General features: G+C 41.7%; 1 protein-coding gene across 4 annotated transcripts in view; it reads right to left on the bottom strand.

Moving 5' to 3' along the window:
• runx2b (RUNX family transcription factor 2b) overlaps nt 1-17,827 on the bottom strand; it is a 68,521-nt gene extending 50,694 nt beyond the window's left edge. The window contains exons 1-2 of one of the 4 annotated variants that reach the window (XM_088089297.1): nt 17,722-17,827; nt 8,698-8,819 (exon numbers count right to left, since the gene is read on the bottom strand). Coding sequence is in view for 3 of the 4 variants with exons in the window: in XM_042503362.2 (XP_042359296.1) it covers nt 6,042-6,099 (58 nt within the window). In the remaining variant the exon portion in view is untranslated. Of the gene's footprint in view, nt 1-6,041; nt 6,166-6,390; nt 7,186-8,697; nt 8,820-17,721 lie in introns of those variants that run through there. The other 3 variants (XM_042503362.2, XM_088089296.1, XM_042503360.2) reach the window with 3 other exon arrangements.
• Between the last annotated feature and the right edge of the window lie 224 nt (nt 17,828-18,051).

The following is an 18,051-nucleotide window of genomic DNA, read 5'->3' as shown; positions in this document are numbered from 1 at the left end:
CGACACTGAAGTGCAACTCCTCACAGTGGCACAAATAAAAACATCGACCCGACAACTCCCACATATAAACTAAACCTGTAACAGCAGTAAATAAAGAGACGTCAGCATTAGCACTGTAACAATAAACTATGTTTTAACTTCAAAAAGTTACACTTTTAAGTTGACTGAATCGGAGAAAACAGATGATGATTACACTGATTTTCTCTAATTTGGCCAACTGAAAAATGACAGCAGCCCGACACTTTTTTTAAGAGTATTTTTTGGACAGTTGAAGCTTGAAAGAGGGAGCGAGAGGATGACGTGGGAAACGGTTGGCAGCGATACAGCCTTGTTAAAAACTCGATCTACCAGCTGAGCTCTTGAGCGCCCCCTAACTTTCAAAGTCAAAACAAGTTATCTGTTTTTAGAGTGAGTAGCTGTATAGTCGACTCAGAAAATGCTCATGGTAAATTTAAGTTAACATGACTGAATAACTGGTTGTTTAAAATAACGACGTGACAAACTGAGATTAAGGTAACGTGAATTAAATTTCCCTCATTTGTAAACATGATTTCTGCCTCAGTCACTTCAGACAGACTCTCAAAATCCGTCTGTTGTTATAGTTTTGAGTGAGAAACGTCAGTAATTACAGACTGTGGGTGTAAAACCGTCTTTGTCTGTTTACATTGTTGCTAAAACACAAATGTTTCAAAGCGTCTGCACACAGATTCAACATGCTGGTGATCAGGTGTTTTTGGTCGATATATTGTTTTACTTATTGACATTGTTTTGAGCAGAACTGTTTTTAAATCTACCTCAGATTCGTGAAATGTTCTGCTGTTTGGTAAATGTTGCCATATTCTGATGATAAACAGTTCAAACCAAAGTTAACTCTTTGAAACCTGAGCAAATCGGCCCGAGAGTGCACTGAGCAACTTAACAGGACATTACCCAAAATTAGCTAGAAAATACCAAAAAAGTCAGAATAAATGGCCTGAAATTAGCAAAAAACAAAAAGAAAAATTGTGATGATAATAATAAGAATAATATAATCATAATAATTATAAACAGTTTTCTGGAGATTTTTCCTCACCCTCCCTCTGCTTCTCTGTATCTCTTTAAACTAATTTTAAACCACTTTTTCAGTTTTTTTGTTTTTACCTTTTCATAATTCCTTACAGTTTCCCGGCATCTCTCGCCAAGTTGCTGATTGACTTCTTTTCTCCAAGTTTTGAAAAGAAATCAAATAAATTTGCTCAGGTTCGAAGGTTTAAACGTTTGTGTCAAACATCCTGAACGCAGTACGAGAAAACTGATGTCGATCCAGGTGTTATAGGGTTAACGTCTGGTTGCTTTAACTTTTACTCAGGAGCAACAATCAGCCTTTAAACTTAAGAGCAATGACTGTTTTGGTAGATATTAATCGATATCGACCTGGATTTAATTTTTTTTGTGCCATCATTTTGAGCCGTGTCACAGCGCCCTGATGCTGAACGATTATGAGAAAGTGAGCGTAGAATCGGTCTGCAAACATGTTGTGGCGCCGTCTCCCCTCAGACGGCGCCACTGATCCGCAGCCAAGCTATTGATCACAGTCAGCGCTCGCTGCGACTCTTTGATGCTCATCTTGTTTCACCTTTCTCCCCAAAAACAGAGCAGAATCCCCTTCTGTGTTTACAGACGTGTTACCTGACGTGGGATTAAAAAACGCTGCTCCCTTCATGACCTGCCGGTACGTAGGTTTATATATTTGGGCCTGAGTCAGAGGGGATACCGCATTCCTTTAAGATTAAACTAACAAGGGGAAAAACCTGCCCTTTTCTCCGGCGAGGGGGCAGAACAGGTAAGGCCTTGTGTAGGTGCTGCGGCCGCGCTCTCACTCACGTCGTTACAGGCTGAACCCAAACATCCAGGAGCCTCGACACTCCATATTTCCCCCTTATAGAAACACGGAGCGTGGAAGTGAAGCCGCCTCATGTTGAGGACACAATGCTGTTCGGGTTTCTCCTGGTTCTGCTTAAGCGTTCTTCAGACCCAAACAGAGACAAGAGGGGATTTGAAACAGAGAAAGAGGTATATGTGTTATAATACTAGTGTTCTGTTTCATTAGGGCGAACCGCTTCCAAGATTGACCGATTTTCAATGTGTTAGGTAGTTACTTCCTCTCTGAGGGCTTATATCGGATAATTCGCCCAGCGTGATGCAATTTGAAAAGGATGAAGGGCTGCAGGATCTTGTTAAGTGTGAAAATAGCACGGCGCTGCATTAAAAGCCTCAACGCAATGGCATTAAGCTACCTGGTAATTATGGCGCGTTCAAAAAAACGTAGCTCTGTAGCATGCAGAGCGGTCCAAAAAACACACACCAGTTTGGCCAGCAAAGATATTACTGATTTATGAGGAGGGGGAATACAAAAAAAGGCTTTATCGCTGCTGTGAGAAAGTTGCTTTTGAGTCTATTATCAACACGTTAAACAGGCAGAAAGCTACAGTAAGCAGAGTCAATTGGCAGGTTGCCTCATCATAACAGTGTAATTAGCCCTCCAGCTACTGAAGACGGGGATAAAAGACGGGATAATACACAGCGCCCTGTGAGTATTTACACTCAACTCTGCGTTTGTTGTTGCAGTCTCCGTATTACAGCAGTGAATGTGATCTCGCTGCGGTGTGTCAATAACTCCTCGCTGCTTCGTTTGGAAGGAAGCGCAGATATTGTTCACACACAATCTCTTGTTTTCTGGCTGCACTCATTTTTTTCACTGATTTCAGATCTGATGTTTCAGACGTAACAGCTCACAATGTGACCTTTAAAAACTAAGAAAAACACGCCTCAAGTTTAAAATCAACAGTGGGAAAGTCCATTCAAATCACAAGTTCCCTTGACGCTCTCATTTGGACCTTAATAAGTGCCTACAGCCTATTTAGCGCCATAATCAACCCACCATTCACTGTTATATGAGTGCAAACACAGACCAATTAATCTATCTTTGATTAAACATGAACTGCACCCCCCTGATTACCCTCAGGAGTCATGGAGACTGATGTGAACCTCCAGCGCTAATAAGTCCTAATAGCCAGTGCAGCAAACACACACAGCACCATTTTACTCCATCAATACGACCCTGCCGGGGATTAAATAACATGTTTGCCTCAGAGGCACAATTAAGCATCGCTAAATAGAGTTCCTTTGAGCACCGAGTTAAAGGGAAGAGTCTTCTCTGGCTGCACAGTAGCAGCCAGTGAAGCGCTCAGATTTTTCCCCCTGGCTTTTTCAAATTACCTATTGATGAGTGGGCTTCACGTCTCTCCCTGGCTGAGGAGGAGGAGGAGGAGGAGGAGGAGGGAGGATGTCTGGTTCACTTTTAAGATGTCTCCAAGAAGCAGGCCTGTGGTTAGATCTAAGGCAACACTTATGCAACAGAAGCTGCCTTTCTCAAATACATATACGGTTTCCCCTGCAAATTATCTGAGATTTTCTTTTGGGGAAAGTTTTCCGCCCGAAGTCTTCAGATATTTACCCGCTGTTCTTTTGATCGTGTTGATTTGGGTCCGTCTGTGTAAGCACTTTTTCTCCCTCTCTCCCCCTCTCTCTCTACTGGAAGATAATTGCTCCCATGACTTAATTGTCTATATGTAATTAAGTTTGTAATAGAGAAAATAGGCACTTAAATGTTCCCCAGAGAGGCACGGTGGTTGAGTGGGTGCCACACATGTTGAAGATTATTCCGCCCTCCTCATCTGATCTGCCAGTCTGGTGGAGGAGTTATAAAAAAAAATGTATTTGAGGCAATTAAATGAAAATTGCTTGATGTAAATGCCAAGACAAAATTTTAATGAGCCCCCTTTTTTCGCAATTTGGAATATTTGCCCGCTCCCTCAAGTCAACTCGATTTATCGCTGGGAACTCAGAGCTAAATTAAAAATGTCCTTAAATACAAATTTACGGACGGAGTACTGTGGCTTTCTAACTAACAAAACATATTTTGTAACTTGTGTTCTCGTAAAGCTGGCTGACGCCGGACAAAATGATCCATGGGAGCAGGATGAAAATATATAAAAATCAAGAAAAGGCAAGATGTTATGACAAGATGTTACAAAATGGATCCAAACTGTGAGAAAACAATCCTTATAACTCAAAAATCTGAATTTAAAGGGAATTAATATGTAAATTTAACAAAATTTTGCATCAAATTTGATCTTATTTTAGTTTAACAAAAACTCATAATCAAAACTTCCTATTGTCTTTAATCAAAACAAACATTTTTAAGCCTCCAATGCTAAATTTGCCACTTTTAACACACTTCATGTATTTATTTAAGATCATAAATACGACAGAAAGCCCTGGTGGTCTTGCAAAATCACATTACGCTGTCAGGGGGGCTTTTTGTGGTCGCACTGACAGATTTACTACCCAGATGTTCATAAACAGGGACGACATCAGTGAGCCGCAGCACAATCTCAATCAACTGTACTTTATATACAAGAATTGATCTCTGATTATCTCAGCTTCTCTCCACCTGAACATCTGCACACATCTCTCCACTGCAGCGTGCTTCCAATTTCCTGCAGCGCCGCTCCTCTCCTCGCTTCCCGCGCTCCGACCCCAGAGACACAGTGAGAGGTCAGGGGTTAACGTGGTAATAGGTGGTGGTGATTGGTAGAAGACGCTCACTCTCTCCCGGCTTTCAGAGCGTATTAGGGAGCCACCCTTTGCTTCTGTGCGGAGCCCCAGAACAGCTGTGTCTGACCACGGAGCGACTTCTTAAAAACATCTTTTAAACATTTGATTTGGACAGAGGAGCGGAGGCTATGGACCGGAGCGGAGGAGAGGAGGAGGGGGCGGAGGGGAGAGAGAAGGGGGGAAGCTATTAAACTGTCTATTCCTTGTGTCGCACGGGAATGGAAATGTTTGTTTAAATTTGAAAATTCGTCTGGTAAACCCTAAAACATCATTTATTCTGCTGATTGAATTAGATTGTGTAAAGAGGCTGTCACAATAAGAGACAGAAAACCCAAAACAGGCCGCAAAATGCAGCGTGTGAGCTGGCCTTCACAGGTAATTTAAAATCATGACGCTGCTACTGTTCACAAGCCTTGAACTTTTGTGATGTTATTACTTTTAAATCCACTTTGGCATCCAATCCAGATCTTAATTATATGACTGGACGAACATAAAATAGATTAAAGTAGAGAGTAAAATCTATTTAAAAGGTGCAAATCTTTGAAAACATATTTTTATATCCTAAGAAAGTACAAATCAGATTATCATACAAAAATAAACATATCTTCAGAGTAATTTGAGGAGAAGTCAGATTGTTTTAAACTTAAATTAATTAATCCAGCACTTAAATCACAATTCCAAATCACGGAAGTCTTGTCCAGAGCGGATTTATGTCTGTCGATTAAACGCTCCCTGCAGAAATCCACACTGATTAATTAATGACAGCAGCAACATTGAACAATTTCAGGAAGCGATTACAGACCTTTCTTGGCAAACTAATCAATACTTCTTCCCTTTGCACACACAAAACAGACACCAGCGCACACACACCATCCAGTAATCCCCACATCTTGTTTCAATGCTCCACTGTAAACTCTCTTGTGCAGCGTCTGTTTACGTTTGTCAAAAATATCACCCATGCTTTTTGTTTTCGGTTCCGCAGAAAGGCATCGGCTTTGTAAATCTAAGAGTATGTTGCACAAACATGTCATCTTCCTCTCTGAGAAATATTTATAAACATCACGTAGAGTAAATACTGGAATCTCTAAATGCACAGAGGTTTTTTTTTTGTATTTGCGCACCACAAAAAGCCTTGATGATAGTTGGGTCTTTCTTCCACCGCAAAAGCTTGGACCTTGATAGCAGGTCCTCAATGACCTCAGCTGATCCCCCCCTCCACTCTTCTGGATCCTTCAGTCACATCCAAGATCCTTACCCCCTTTACCCCAAACCCCCTTAAAGCCTCCATCCAAACCTCAACACCTGACCCCGAGTCCTCCCCGTGACCTGCGCCCCAAAAACCCAACTCCAGACACAACGGCGAGCGGCGGAGCGGTACTCACCCCAGAAGAAGTTTTGTTGACATGGTGTCACTGTGCTGAAGAGGCTGTTAGATGCCATAGCTGCCTCTGGTTGCAGCAAGCCCCACTTTTGTTCCTCTGTGGTTTCCGTGACCCCTGACACGTCCTAAACCAAGAGCACGCAGCGTGTCATGAGGAAAAAAAAATGGAAAAGCCATCCACAAGACATGCTTTTACGTATCAACTATTTGGATGACCACAAGTAACAACCAGGTCTGGTTTTATGGAGCAAAAAAAAAAAAAAAGAAAAATTGCAGAGGCAAATATCGCCTTTGCGGATAGATCAGATGGTGTCGGACTTGCTTGCTTGGCGAGTGTGGTTGGAACGTACTTACTCGCTTAGCGCCGTCCTTGTGACTGGTGCTGGCCCGCGACGATTAACCATTTACACTCCAGGTCGCCCTCAAACACCAACCCCGAGCCGCACGTCTGTGGTTCTGTGGTTGTTTGGGAGGCGAGCAGAGCCCTCACACAACCCAAAAGGCACCAGCTTTAAAACTCGTCTCTTTCCTGCCCTCCATGTGCCGTCACTGGAGAGCCTGGGTCACATGAACTCTGACGTCATCACGGCACAGCAGTCGAGTGGGACAGCCTACCGTTGTGGCTTTCTTCCCTCTCTCTCTCTCTCTCTCTTCTCTCCTCTCCTCTTGGACTTTTTTCTCTCCTCTCTGGCTCCCCTCCTCTCTCTCTTGCGCGTGGTTCGGCGGCGTTTCCAGGCTCTCTGGGGGATCGGGGTCTGACGCTCCCATGAGTCAGGAGGCTTCAGTGGGGGCAGCTTGTTCAACCGCCCATGCCTCCTCAGCATATGGGGAACAGCGCTCTCTCTGCTTTGCTCTCCCTTCACTCTTTCATCCCCCTCCCTCTTCTCTCTGACTCCGCTGCTCCTTCCCTCAACTCCTTTAACAGGCTGCTGTGCTGCTCCTGTCTGCCTCTGAGCAGGGAGAGCTGAGCCTGGTAAGATTTGAGGGTGTGAGTGAGGAGCGAATGGCTGGCTGGCGGTGTGAGACTGGGTGTGTGTGTGTGTGTGTGTGTGTGTGTTTGTCTGTGTATGCATGTGCAGCAGAGAGAATGAGGAAAGAGAGAGACAGAGAGGCTGGCTGTGTGTGTGTGTGTGTGTGTGTGTGTGTGTGTGTGTGTGTGTGTGTGTGTGTGTGTGTGTGTGTGTGTGTGTGTGTGAGGAGAAAGCGGAGGTGGTGTGAAGCTGCTTATTTACAGAGGAGTGTGTGAGAGCTGCTTCAGTGTCACTTTTGCAGACTGGATTTTGTTTTTCCTCCCGTTACGTTGCCGTGTCACAGACAGTCGTCATGTTGTTGTGTCATTGCTGTAATAACTGTGTGTGTGCATGGACGCGTGCAAGCCTGGACTGACCTTTAAAACTACAAAAAATAACATAAAATGGCACGTTTTATGTGCCATGGGTTTTTAAAATATGCCGCTCTAATATTTGAACGGAGAGGAACAATATTTAGTTTCAGGGTGCAAAGCTGGCATCATTTACCAGCCAAATGTTGGTAAAATATGCAAGTGGCTGGCAACTTTTATGAGCATAACTTTGTGTCATATTTGCAGAATCTGTCAGTACATGAGACAGCTAATCTGTGAAAAAAATCATGGTAATCCTACTCTTTGTAGTGCTGCCCAACTTGTCCAGATTTCTCCTCAATCATTAGGTCCACATGTTAGACAAAATGCCACACTTTCAATTCTATTTCACGAAATGTAAACATGTTGGCTTAGAGCACAAAGAATTAAATCATAATGCATGAATAAACAGACAAGTCACTTAAAAATAAAAGCTCTGTGCCGAAAACTCACTGTACTCTAAAATAAAGTGTGTTTTTTTTACAAAATTGACACATTTTCAAGTCAACTGTGGTCCATGTAGAATGGTCCTGTGATGCACTTTTGGGCCGCGCCCCACCAGTTGGGAACCACTGCACTAGAATATACCACTGCTGCTCGAAAACCAACCAATCAGAGCCCAGGAGTCTCGAATGTTGCGCACTGACTGTACGATGTCAGCCCGTTTTAGAAATGTTCTTGTTTAATTCGAACTCTCACCGTACATGAAAATCACCTGCAGTATAAAGCAAAAGCTCATGATTTATGTGCTCACATTGTGCGATCTGATCATCCAACCAAACCTAACTGTTTAAACTCTGTTTTCAATTATTAAAAGTCAACTTCATTGTCAATTCTGCCACATGTACAGGACACTGACGGGATTAAAATGCCATTTCTCCCAGACCCGCGGTATAAATATGCAATTACACAAACAACAGAATAGAAAAGTATTCAAAAGTAAGAAAGAACCAAATATAAGTAACTTTTTTAAAAAGAGAAAAAGGTCAAGGACGTCTTAGCTGAAAGAAAGACGGAGCAGGGACCCCTGATGACTTATATTGCATAAAATAGAGTTGCATGTTAAACTGGACGGACAGTAACATGTTGGGCCGTCAATGGCATCATGTAGCAAGGTACAGTTCAAAATAATGTTGAGAACAAGATTCAAAAAGAGATTAACAGTCCATTACTGCAAAAACAAGTTAATCTGAGTTCTGATTCCCCTCTTGTGCTCTTTCTCACAAGCACACAAGTTAGCCTGTTAGCAACACCAACATATCAGCTGGGCACTTACCTTGGGGAGTCGATTCATGGCTGTGCTTCTAGTGTGTGAGAGCCTGAAGACGGCAGATCAACATTTCTGAAATTCATTCCAAAATCTGATGGTGGGTTGGGAGCGAGCTGAAACCTCCGGAGCTGAAAAAAGACGCAGACACAGACGTGTCAAAAACTGCAGTTCTCCTAATGACCACTAGAGGCTGGCTCCAAGACAGAGTCAATACCCACAGACCCTCATGTTAAAACGCTCGACTTTACAGCAGAAATAAACATGTTTACAGCCTTATAAAAAACGTTTTTGGTCTGTGTAGCTAGTTTTAACATTCATGACAACTGTACGGGGGGTGAATTTTTATATAACGCACATTTTTTTATTTTATCAAGGTTTGAAGTTACGCATAAAAAAAAGGCGTGGCTCCTCTGAGTGACAGGCAGTTTGCAGATAGCGTCCTTTGCCTCACTCAGATCCACTCCTCACTCCTCCACAGTACCAGACTCATGCCCAAATATGGTCACTTTTGGCTCCAAAAAACAATATGGCAACAGCTGAAATACCAAACTAGAGGCTTCCAAATGTGAGTCTACAAACCAATGGGTGACGTCATGGTAGCTAAGTCCATTATTTCAACAGTCTGTGGTTGAGAGCAGCTGATCCAGCCATGATCAGTCCTCAAAGCCCCCAACACACTACGAAAACAATGCCTGATGAAGTTAAAATTCAGTCTGACTCTTAAATGAGTCGTGCAAGTTGGGTTGGAAACTGGCACAAATCGTGCAGCATGTGCACCTTAACGCAGCTGTCAATCAAGTCAATTACTGCTCATTAACGGTAGTCAAACTGTCAAATTAAGCAACAGCGCTAAAATATGAATCAAGATTTTGTAACTGCATTGCCTTTTTTCTTGTCTAAAATGTTCACAAGCATATTTTAGTATACTGTTTAAAACAAGAAAGTTTGTGCTTGGTTTTCGCTCAACAGTTTCCAAAATGCTAGCAAAAATTCTCATTTTACAGTCAAAATTAAGTTTATTTTAATTTTTCCATATGTACAGGAGGTAGATGGGATTGAAATGCCGTTCCTCCGAGACCCTCTCTATAAACATGCAAACACACAAACAGAGGACTAGAAAAAAAGGATAAAAAAGTGACTAAGTGCTGAATAGAAGTGATAAGATTACAGTTAAAGAAAGGCACACATGAAAAAAAGTACAGGTAAACAGTACACCAAAATGTTTCTGAAAAAGATCTGAGGTGAGAAAAAAGCAGCAACAGAATCGTGATTCATATTTGATCAGCGTTGCCAAGTTTGGCAGTTTAACCACAGTTCACCAGCAATGATTGACAGCAGCGTAAGAGACACCTCGGCTCTGATTGGTTGTTTTCGTTGACGTGGTTGATTCTAACAATGCATGAGAAGCGCAGATGATCTGTCTCGTGTACCACTGTGTGGATATAATGACTATTTAAGCAGATATGACAGAAAGTTACTTTCATAAAAGTTACCTACAGCTTTAATCGACTCTCATAGAAGCGACAGACGGGGGCGGTTCCTGTAAGACGCCGTAAATTATGTCCACCTGTCTCCACTGTGAAAGAGATGCCTTCTCACAGTCTCGCTAACGCTCGGAGGCACACACACCATAACACAGACGCCCTGCAAAACGGCCTGCCAACGTGCAGAGCCGCGCGGGCAGCTCATGACAATCAACAGTGAATCATCACACTCACACACACACAAGTTCCCACACATGCAGCACACACACCCTCGCACGTCACGGCTCGTCTTTGATCAGCGATCGTAGGTGTTTGTTTCAACAGATCAAAAACACAGACGGGGTGTTAGTGCAGCGGCAGAGGAATGTGAGGAATGGCGCTGGGAGTTCAGTCAGGTTCGAAAGTGTTTGAGTGTATCAGTCATCGTGTCAGTGGCCGGTGGGCAAGTGTGACTAAGCAGAAAAGAGAAGAACAGCGCCTCGGGCTCTTTCCTTATGATTTGTTATTGCCAGTGGAAACTACCTTTTAATAAGTCATTTGCATAAATCTATCACTGCTGTTTTTTAATCACCGCCTGTGATTTAAAGGGCTGCTCCAGCCAAAAAAAAAAAGGTTCGAGTTTCGAGATATCTCGCTTTGATGTTTGAACGCAGTTTCATTTGTGACTCACAGCAAACACAGGTTTCAGACACTTCAATTTAATGGTTTTTAAGATTATTTTCAGCCAAATTAAGACTGAACTTTTGATAAATCATCTTATTCTTATTCGAGCATCGCAGGTAAGTGTAAAGGTACGTATGTGCTCCTGTGCAGATGTGATTTATGTCTGAATATGGTTATTAGAGTGAGTCGGGTTAATCTACAGTTTTCTAACAGGCAAGAGCGAATATCAAGTAAAAAGACAGCATTATGTTCAGTGAAAGGCTTAGAAATTTGCAAGATCAGAAATGTGCACTTTCACACTGAAGAGCTTGACTCATTTTGACAGAAAGAAATTAAAAATGATAAATACATTAATAAATAATAAAATATAAAATCAAACAATACATGAAATTGTGGCTTTAAGACCTCACAGATTTAAATTTAAAACAATTTCATGACTTCTTTAAGGCCTGATATTTCTACAATTAAATGTAAGATATTTTGAAAATTATTTCAAGACTTTCTAAGGACCAGCAGCACTGAAAATTTCTGATTTCTTTTTCTTAAATTGACATGCCTTTCTTGAAGCAATGTCCCCATTTTGATGGACCTTTTTGTTTTAAAGAGCTTTTATATACATATTTTTTGCCAAAGAAATAGTCCCAAAAAATCCTGCTCACACTGTGTTTCATGGATTATCCTTTATTTTTAAACGTATTTCTATTTCAAAAAATGTTTACAGCATCGACTAGCAGGGTTTTAGTCATTCTAATGTTAATTTTTAAAATGTTTGAAGGAAGCACTTCGTACATCACAGCCCTGAGATAACACATAAAATCAACGTACATGAATGATGCGATTGATTTTATTGCATTAAATCCAAGTGAGTCCAGTCTTAACTCATGTTTGCACACTGAGGGAATCTGGGGAAAAATGAGCCGAATATATAATAAAAACATCACTGTCTGAGAAATCAAGTAAACACTTTGTTTAAAAGCTGAAACTAAACATGTTTTCTTCTTTTGCAGTCAAGCCCTTATTTATTTCAAATCTTGATGACCTTAATATAGTGTTAGAAAAAAAGTGAATAAAAATGTCAAACTTGAAATACAAATAATCCCACCAGATTCCACGGCACAACAGCATTTCCACAAGTCTTTGCCACCTACCTTATTTTTGTGCAGTGAAACATTTTCCTTGGCTTGCTGCTTTGTAAATATTTGCTGTCTAAAACAAGAACATGCCTCTGGAGTTACAGCACATGTTACAGAATCCTTAGGGATGCCTATTCAGACGCTGCACACACACACACACACACACACACACACACACCACACACACACACACTGGATATCGCCGTACCTATTTCCATCCCCAGATTTAATCGATCTTGTCACCCGTGCAGTTTACCTTGATGCTAAATTTACAATTCAACAACAGTCTCTCTTAATAATTGTTGGAGTATATGTTTTGGATCGGCAGTCCAATAGCAAAAACTGTACACGAGGATTAGTTTGGTACTCGATACTTTAAGAATAATACTTCAGGCCATGTATAAACATTTTTAAAGTTATTGGGAATGGATGCTTTGCTGTCAGAAGCATTAAACTTTTCGGACGGAGTGCAGCACCGCTGCGAGCTGCGCCGAGCCACAGTAAATTACACGCAGTTTGATGGGAATATAATTTGCACATCATGATTGAATCTGAAATACTGAATGAAAAATAAAACATAAACCCAACTCATATGGCAGGAAACACAACTTCTTGGGTGGCACGGCATGTGATAAACAACCTTGATGGTGAAAATGTGAACTGTGATGATGTTGTCGTCTCAGATATCTCTGCATGAAGTCTTTACGAACTGCGAGAGCTGAAACTGAAAAGAGCGGATGATGTTTTCCCCTGACGCAGTAACAAAGTTTAGTTAAAGCCGGCCAAATGTTGTTCTACTTGCCCAACTTTCGGTCGGGTCAGCAGTTCACCCACCTTAGGAAAACCACAACAAACCGTTTCCATAGCTGAAACCTTGACCACAACCTCTGCTCGTGTCTATAAGCAAGTCTGACGGTTTAACTCAACTCACCCGCGATCTAATCCAGAAAACATGCAAATTAAAGGTTTTGATTTTGTTTTCAAAAGTATAATGTTTTGGGGATATTTGGCCTATAAACTGTTTGGTTAAAAAAGGTATTTATTGAATTTATTCTGGCCTGATTGGAGGGATTTTTGCAATTACATCGTTAGAGGAGTTGATGATCTGAAGTTCATGGAGTGTTTCAAAGGATTTAACATATCAAATCAGACCGTGTGTGTACTCTGTTTAAGCGGTGGAGGGAATTTTACACAACCAGCACAGTTGCAGAAGAAAAAGGCGGCATTATACGTGTCTGCAAATCGCAAATAGGTTACATTTCTACTTTTCATATGTACCATATCAACGTTTGTGAAGTATAGGAGCTGACTTTGTCATTGGGAGGTGGAGGGGATGGTGTGACACAGAGGTGAGACGCCTGCCAAGCTGCAGACCAACGTGTGAGACCAATAAATAACAATTACTGAGTCACTGCTGCATCTCCAGCTGATTTTTTAGTCACCAAACATGGGTGTTTTTTAGCAACTCGTCACGGTGTTCCACTCACGATAATACCACAAAAAGTGGCTGTTTTTACTGAACCATCGCTGCATTTTCTGCCTAATTAGTGCTTTTGCCGAGACAGTGCCAAGAAAATGTATTGTCTTATCACAAAGCCATAGCTGCATTTTCTGCAGGGATAATGTGACGAAAAGCAGCTGTTTTTACTGAACCACCGCTGTGTTTTCTGCCACGATAGTGCCACAAAGAGTGTTTTTTTACAGACATCACTTTCACGTGGTAATAGTGTCTTGCAAAGTGGTTGCTTTTTTATTGAACTATTGCTGTGTTTTGTGCTGTGATAATGCCACTATTTTTTTCAGTTATCAAACAGGAGAGATTGAAACTAGATTATACAAAAGTCCACAGAAATGTGAGGAGTTCACATTTACAGACACAACTCGACAGAAACAACGTAATATGCAATATGCACTATAATGTTCATGAAAACACAGGGTTGTGTTATGTGTTAAATACTGACACCACACTTAACCTGGTAGCAGTAGCATGAAGTTGGGAGGATTACTACTGCCTCGCTTCTCTGAAATCAATAAAGGGTAGCCGAGTCTTATTTTAAAAAAAAAAGTAAAATAAATATGACATTTTCTAGTTTAAGGTCCTACATAACATCTCTTATTAAGATAATGTAGGTGGGATGTTGAGCCTGTTTCCAGTTCAACAAAATCAACCTATGTGCTAAAAGTGGGTGTATTTTTTGCCGATCCATCACTGTGTTTTCTGCCAGGGTAGCGCCATGAAACGCCTTTTTTTTTTAAGTTGAGCCATCGCTGCGTGTCCTGATGGGACTGTGCCATCAAAAGCGGTATTTTAAGCCAAAACATGATCTTTTCTTAACCATATCCAAGTGCTTTTTGTGCCTAAACCTGACCACAAATTTACCACGGCGCTGTTGAAGAGACATAAAGTTTAAACGTGTCCACTACATAATAACATGCAAATATAACATATCCGTGGTTTGCAGACATGTACTATTCCAACATTTATTCTGGCGTTTGGGTTGATACAACATACTGCCAGGTTGTCCTCATTTTGCTGTACAGACAATTTTATAATATATGTACTCCTTGCTGTCAAAAAAATGCTTTTATGTGAAGGTAATAATGTTAAAGTCTGGAATATGATGTGGAATATAATATTTCATTCATTACTGCCTCTCCACTGGTGGCCGTATACTACACTTGCTATACTTGTGTGTGTGTGTGTGTGTGTGTGTGTGGAGCTGAAGAGCCTGGCCATACTCTGAGCTCTGGCCAAGGTCTGCCCTGAGGACTGTGGTCGATGGCCCACCCTGCCAGACACTCTCTCTCTCCTACCACTCAGGACCACACACCTTCAAATGGACTCCACTTTGTTATCACAAGCTCTCACAGAAACATAATAGAGGTATCATGTGTTGGAACATGCTTAAAATTACACATGCTATTAACACGGTGTGTCTATGTGTGTGTGTGTGTGTGTGTGTGCGCAATGCAGTGCCGCTGCTTGCCTCGCTTTGTCACAGCAGATGAACTTCGCAGCGGTGTGTTTTCATAGAAAATTATTTCTTGCAACAGAGTATTCCTGGAAAAATATTGGGGGATAATGATACCTAAGATGAGTTAAAATTAACTCAGACGGAGGCTGTGAGGCTGTCTGTATTCGTCTCTCTGCGAAGGCTAAAAATGACGTGACATAATTAGCTCAGAGCAGACATTACACACGTGGAGGTATTACAGTATTAGAAAAGGAAGGGCTTATTAATAGCCCTTTTGGCTCGTGTTGTGTACTCTCTCTGGCGCGGCATCAGAACGGCCCGACGGGGCAAACAGGCAGGTACAGTGATTCACTTTAACAGGCGACATCTGTAAAACGCCAAGGTAGTTTACACTGCGGCCGAGCCCGAATTAACGTGCTTTCATTGGAAACAAACACCACTTGCAATCAGCTTCTGTTGGCCGCTGGTGTGAACGTAAATATCTCCTTACAGCGCTGCTGAGGCGGGACGCTGACCCTGCGCCCATAGAGTGAAGCAAGAGTCATGGTGAGGTTCACTTCAACGCAGTCCAAAACTCATGGAAGTGCAGAAACTTAATCTACGACGCCGTGTCGCCAAGAGGATGTTGATGTTCTGTGTGAATTGTTTGGTAAGGTACGGTATGGTATAATCTTAATGAAAAGTAGATATTTTTCTTCTGGAGTCCAGCAGTGGTATCTACATCTTCCAGTGACTTAAGGCCCTTTCTTGTGGTGTCTGGACAGCTGTTTTTGGAGTCACAGCTTTGAGGGAAAATAAAGTCGGCCTTTAAGTAATAAGGGGAAATGTTTAATATCGAATGGCGCGCGCACAACCTAAACACACATTAAAAATAGCTCTTGGAGTTGTGATTACATAAAATTGCAAAAAAAAAAAGAAAAAAAGGGGTAAAGTCAGATCATTGGTGGAGGCTGCGATGAGGAGGCTGTGGCTGACCACCGAGAGACGGAGCCATTTCTTTTTTTTCTTCCATTCCTCATTTTAATCAAGCGCCCCGTCCAGGATAAACAGTGCCTACCTACACTGCAGTTCAAACAGCGAGGCCCGCTGAGACCCAAGCGATGATTTCTAAATGTTCACTGACAACTTGGTTTAATTTGTGTGCTAAGTAGATGGAGGTGGACTTATATATATCTTTCTTACTTGGCGCACATACCGCTCTCCCGCTATTTCTCCACCTCTGTGAAACATTATGGTTCTTCTCAGTATGAAAAGCAATACTGGTCCTCTGCGAGTCCTGCTGTCTAGTTTATATATGCCATGCTGTGTTAAAGGTGAGGACAGGTCCAGCTGCTGAGGCCTGAACTGAGACTTACAGCAGCTTCTTCAAACTGCATGCACATTTTAAGTAACTTCCAAATTTGAATGCTTGAATTAAATTATAATACAGGTTTACTGTGGATCTTTAAGAAGTCTTAAAAGGCTTTTAATTAAGTAATTTAGAAAGAAGGCCTCAACTGGTATTAAAATAACTTAAATAAATGTTTTAAAAGTTTTAAAAATGCTAAAACATGGGAAGTTGGATTTTCTGAATCGTTTTTTTCAGATCCTGTATCGCAAAATCACAATTGGTAACATCTGTTTTTAAAAAATCAGTCCTTGATCTCTACTGGTGGAACAGGAACCTGAGCTGATGAAACAGCGACACTAGTGGTGGATGGATAAGCTACAGGACTGTAAACAGCCGGCGGCCTGCAGCGACCCATCTACCGTCCATACCCCGGTGAAATTTCAGAAATGTATGAAAGTATAAAAATAAGATACCACCCAAGCCTTGCACAGATGGATTTAACATGAATTGGTACTGACATAATTCAGTCAGTGCCCTTAACTCCCCTTACCCTACTCTTACTCCTGCAGCAGTCGTGTCATGATAAGCAGAGAGAGGAGCGACAGCGGGACAAGGAGGCACTGATCGAGGCAATAAGCTGCATGCACATCTACAATGAAAACTGGGAATTATTTTTATACTCTTAGAATACATAAGGTGCTAGAGTGCATAAAACAACATCAATACAGAGCTTGTTTATCAAAAAAGTGCCAGTGGAGGATTCCCTGCACCCGCTGGCAGAGGTCCTAGCCAAGTCCTAAAATCCTAGAAACATCCTGAATAACTAAAAATGTCCTAGAATCCAATAAATGCCCTAAAATGCTAGACATCCTAAAATCCTAAAAACATCCTAAAATCTGATAAATGTCCTAAAATCCAAGACATGTCCTAAAATCAGAGAAAGGTTCTGATATCCTACAATATCTTCAAATCCTAGAAATGTATAAAACCTACAAAAGTCCTAAAATCCTATGTTTAAAACCTAGAAATATACATACAGTATATAAAATACAAATGTCCTGAAATCCAACAACACCCAAAAATCCTAGCAAAGTCCTCAAAGCCTAGAAACAGCCAAAAAATTCAAAGTATGTCCTAAAATCCTAGAGTCGTCCTGAAATCTTAGAATTGTCCTAAAATCCTAGAAAAGTCCTGCAATCCTTGATATGTCCTGAGACCCTAGAAATGTGCTTAAATCCTAGAAAAGTCCTAAATCATAGAACTGTCCTAAAATCCTTGACACATGTATGGGGCTGCTGTAACTGGCCCCTGGCCTCCCGTTATTTTGCAAAAAAGGCCCCCAAGCAAAGCAAGTTGAGTATCCCTGATCTACGTGTTGCACTGATGCCCAAATCTAGTACTCGGGTATGATACTCATCCCTACTTCACACCAAAGACTTGCTGACCGTGACCGAGGACCTCCAGATGCTCCTGCTTCTACTCGAACTCTGAGACTCTGTTCAGCTCGTGTCCAGTGAGGTTGGTACAGTAACGCTGCGGCCACTGGAAACCCTGTCATTGTGTGGTCAGTTGTCAACAGCTGAGAGATTTTACAATAGCTGCGAGGCCGAGGTCGCCGGAGTTCAAGCGTCTGAACTGCTAAGTCAGCGTTATAATTACATCGCGCTGATGATACAACTCCACTACAAGGTCACATGATGCCCTCGGTCACGAGATGCCGTCACTCCAGGCAAATGTCAATAACAGAAATGACTGTGTGTCAGCGGGTGTGAGGA

The sequence above is a fragment of the Plectropomus leopardus genome, chromosome 16 (assembly GCF_026936395.1).
Source record: "Plectropomus leopardus strain MGB_pleo_1.0 chromosome 16, ASM2693639v1, whole genome shotgun sequence".
NCBI lineage: Eukaryota > Metazoa > Chordata > Actinopteri > Perciformes > Serranidae > Plectropomus > Plectropomus leopardus.
This window is presented reverse-complemented; position numbering and strand designations above follow the sequence as displayed.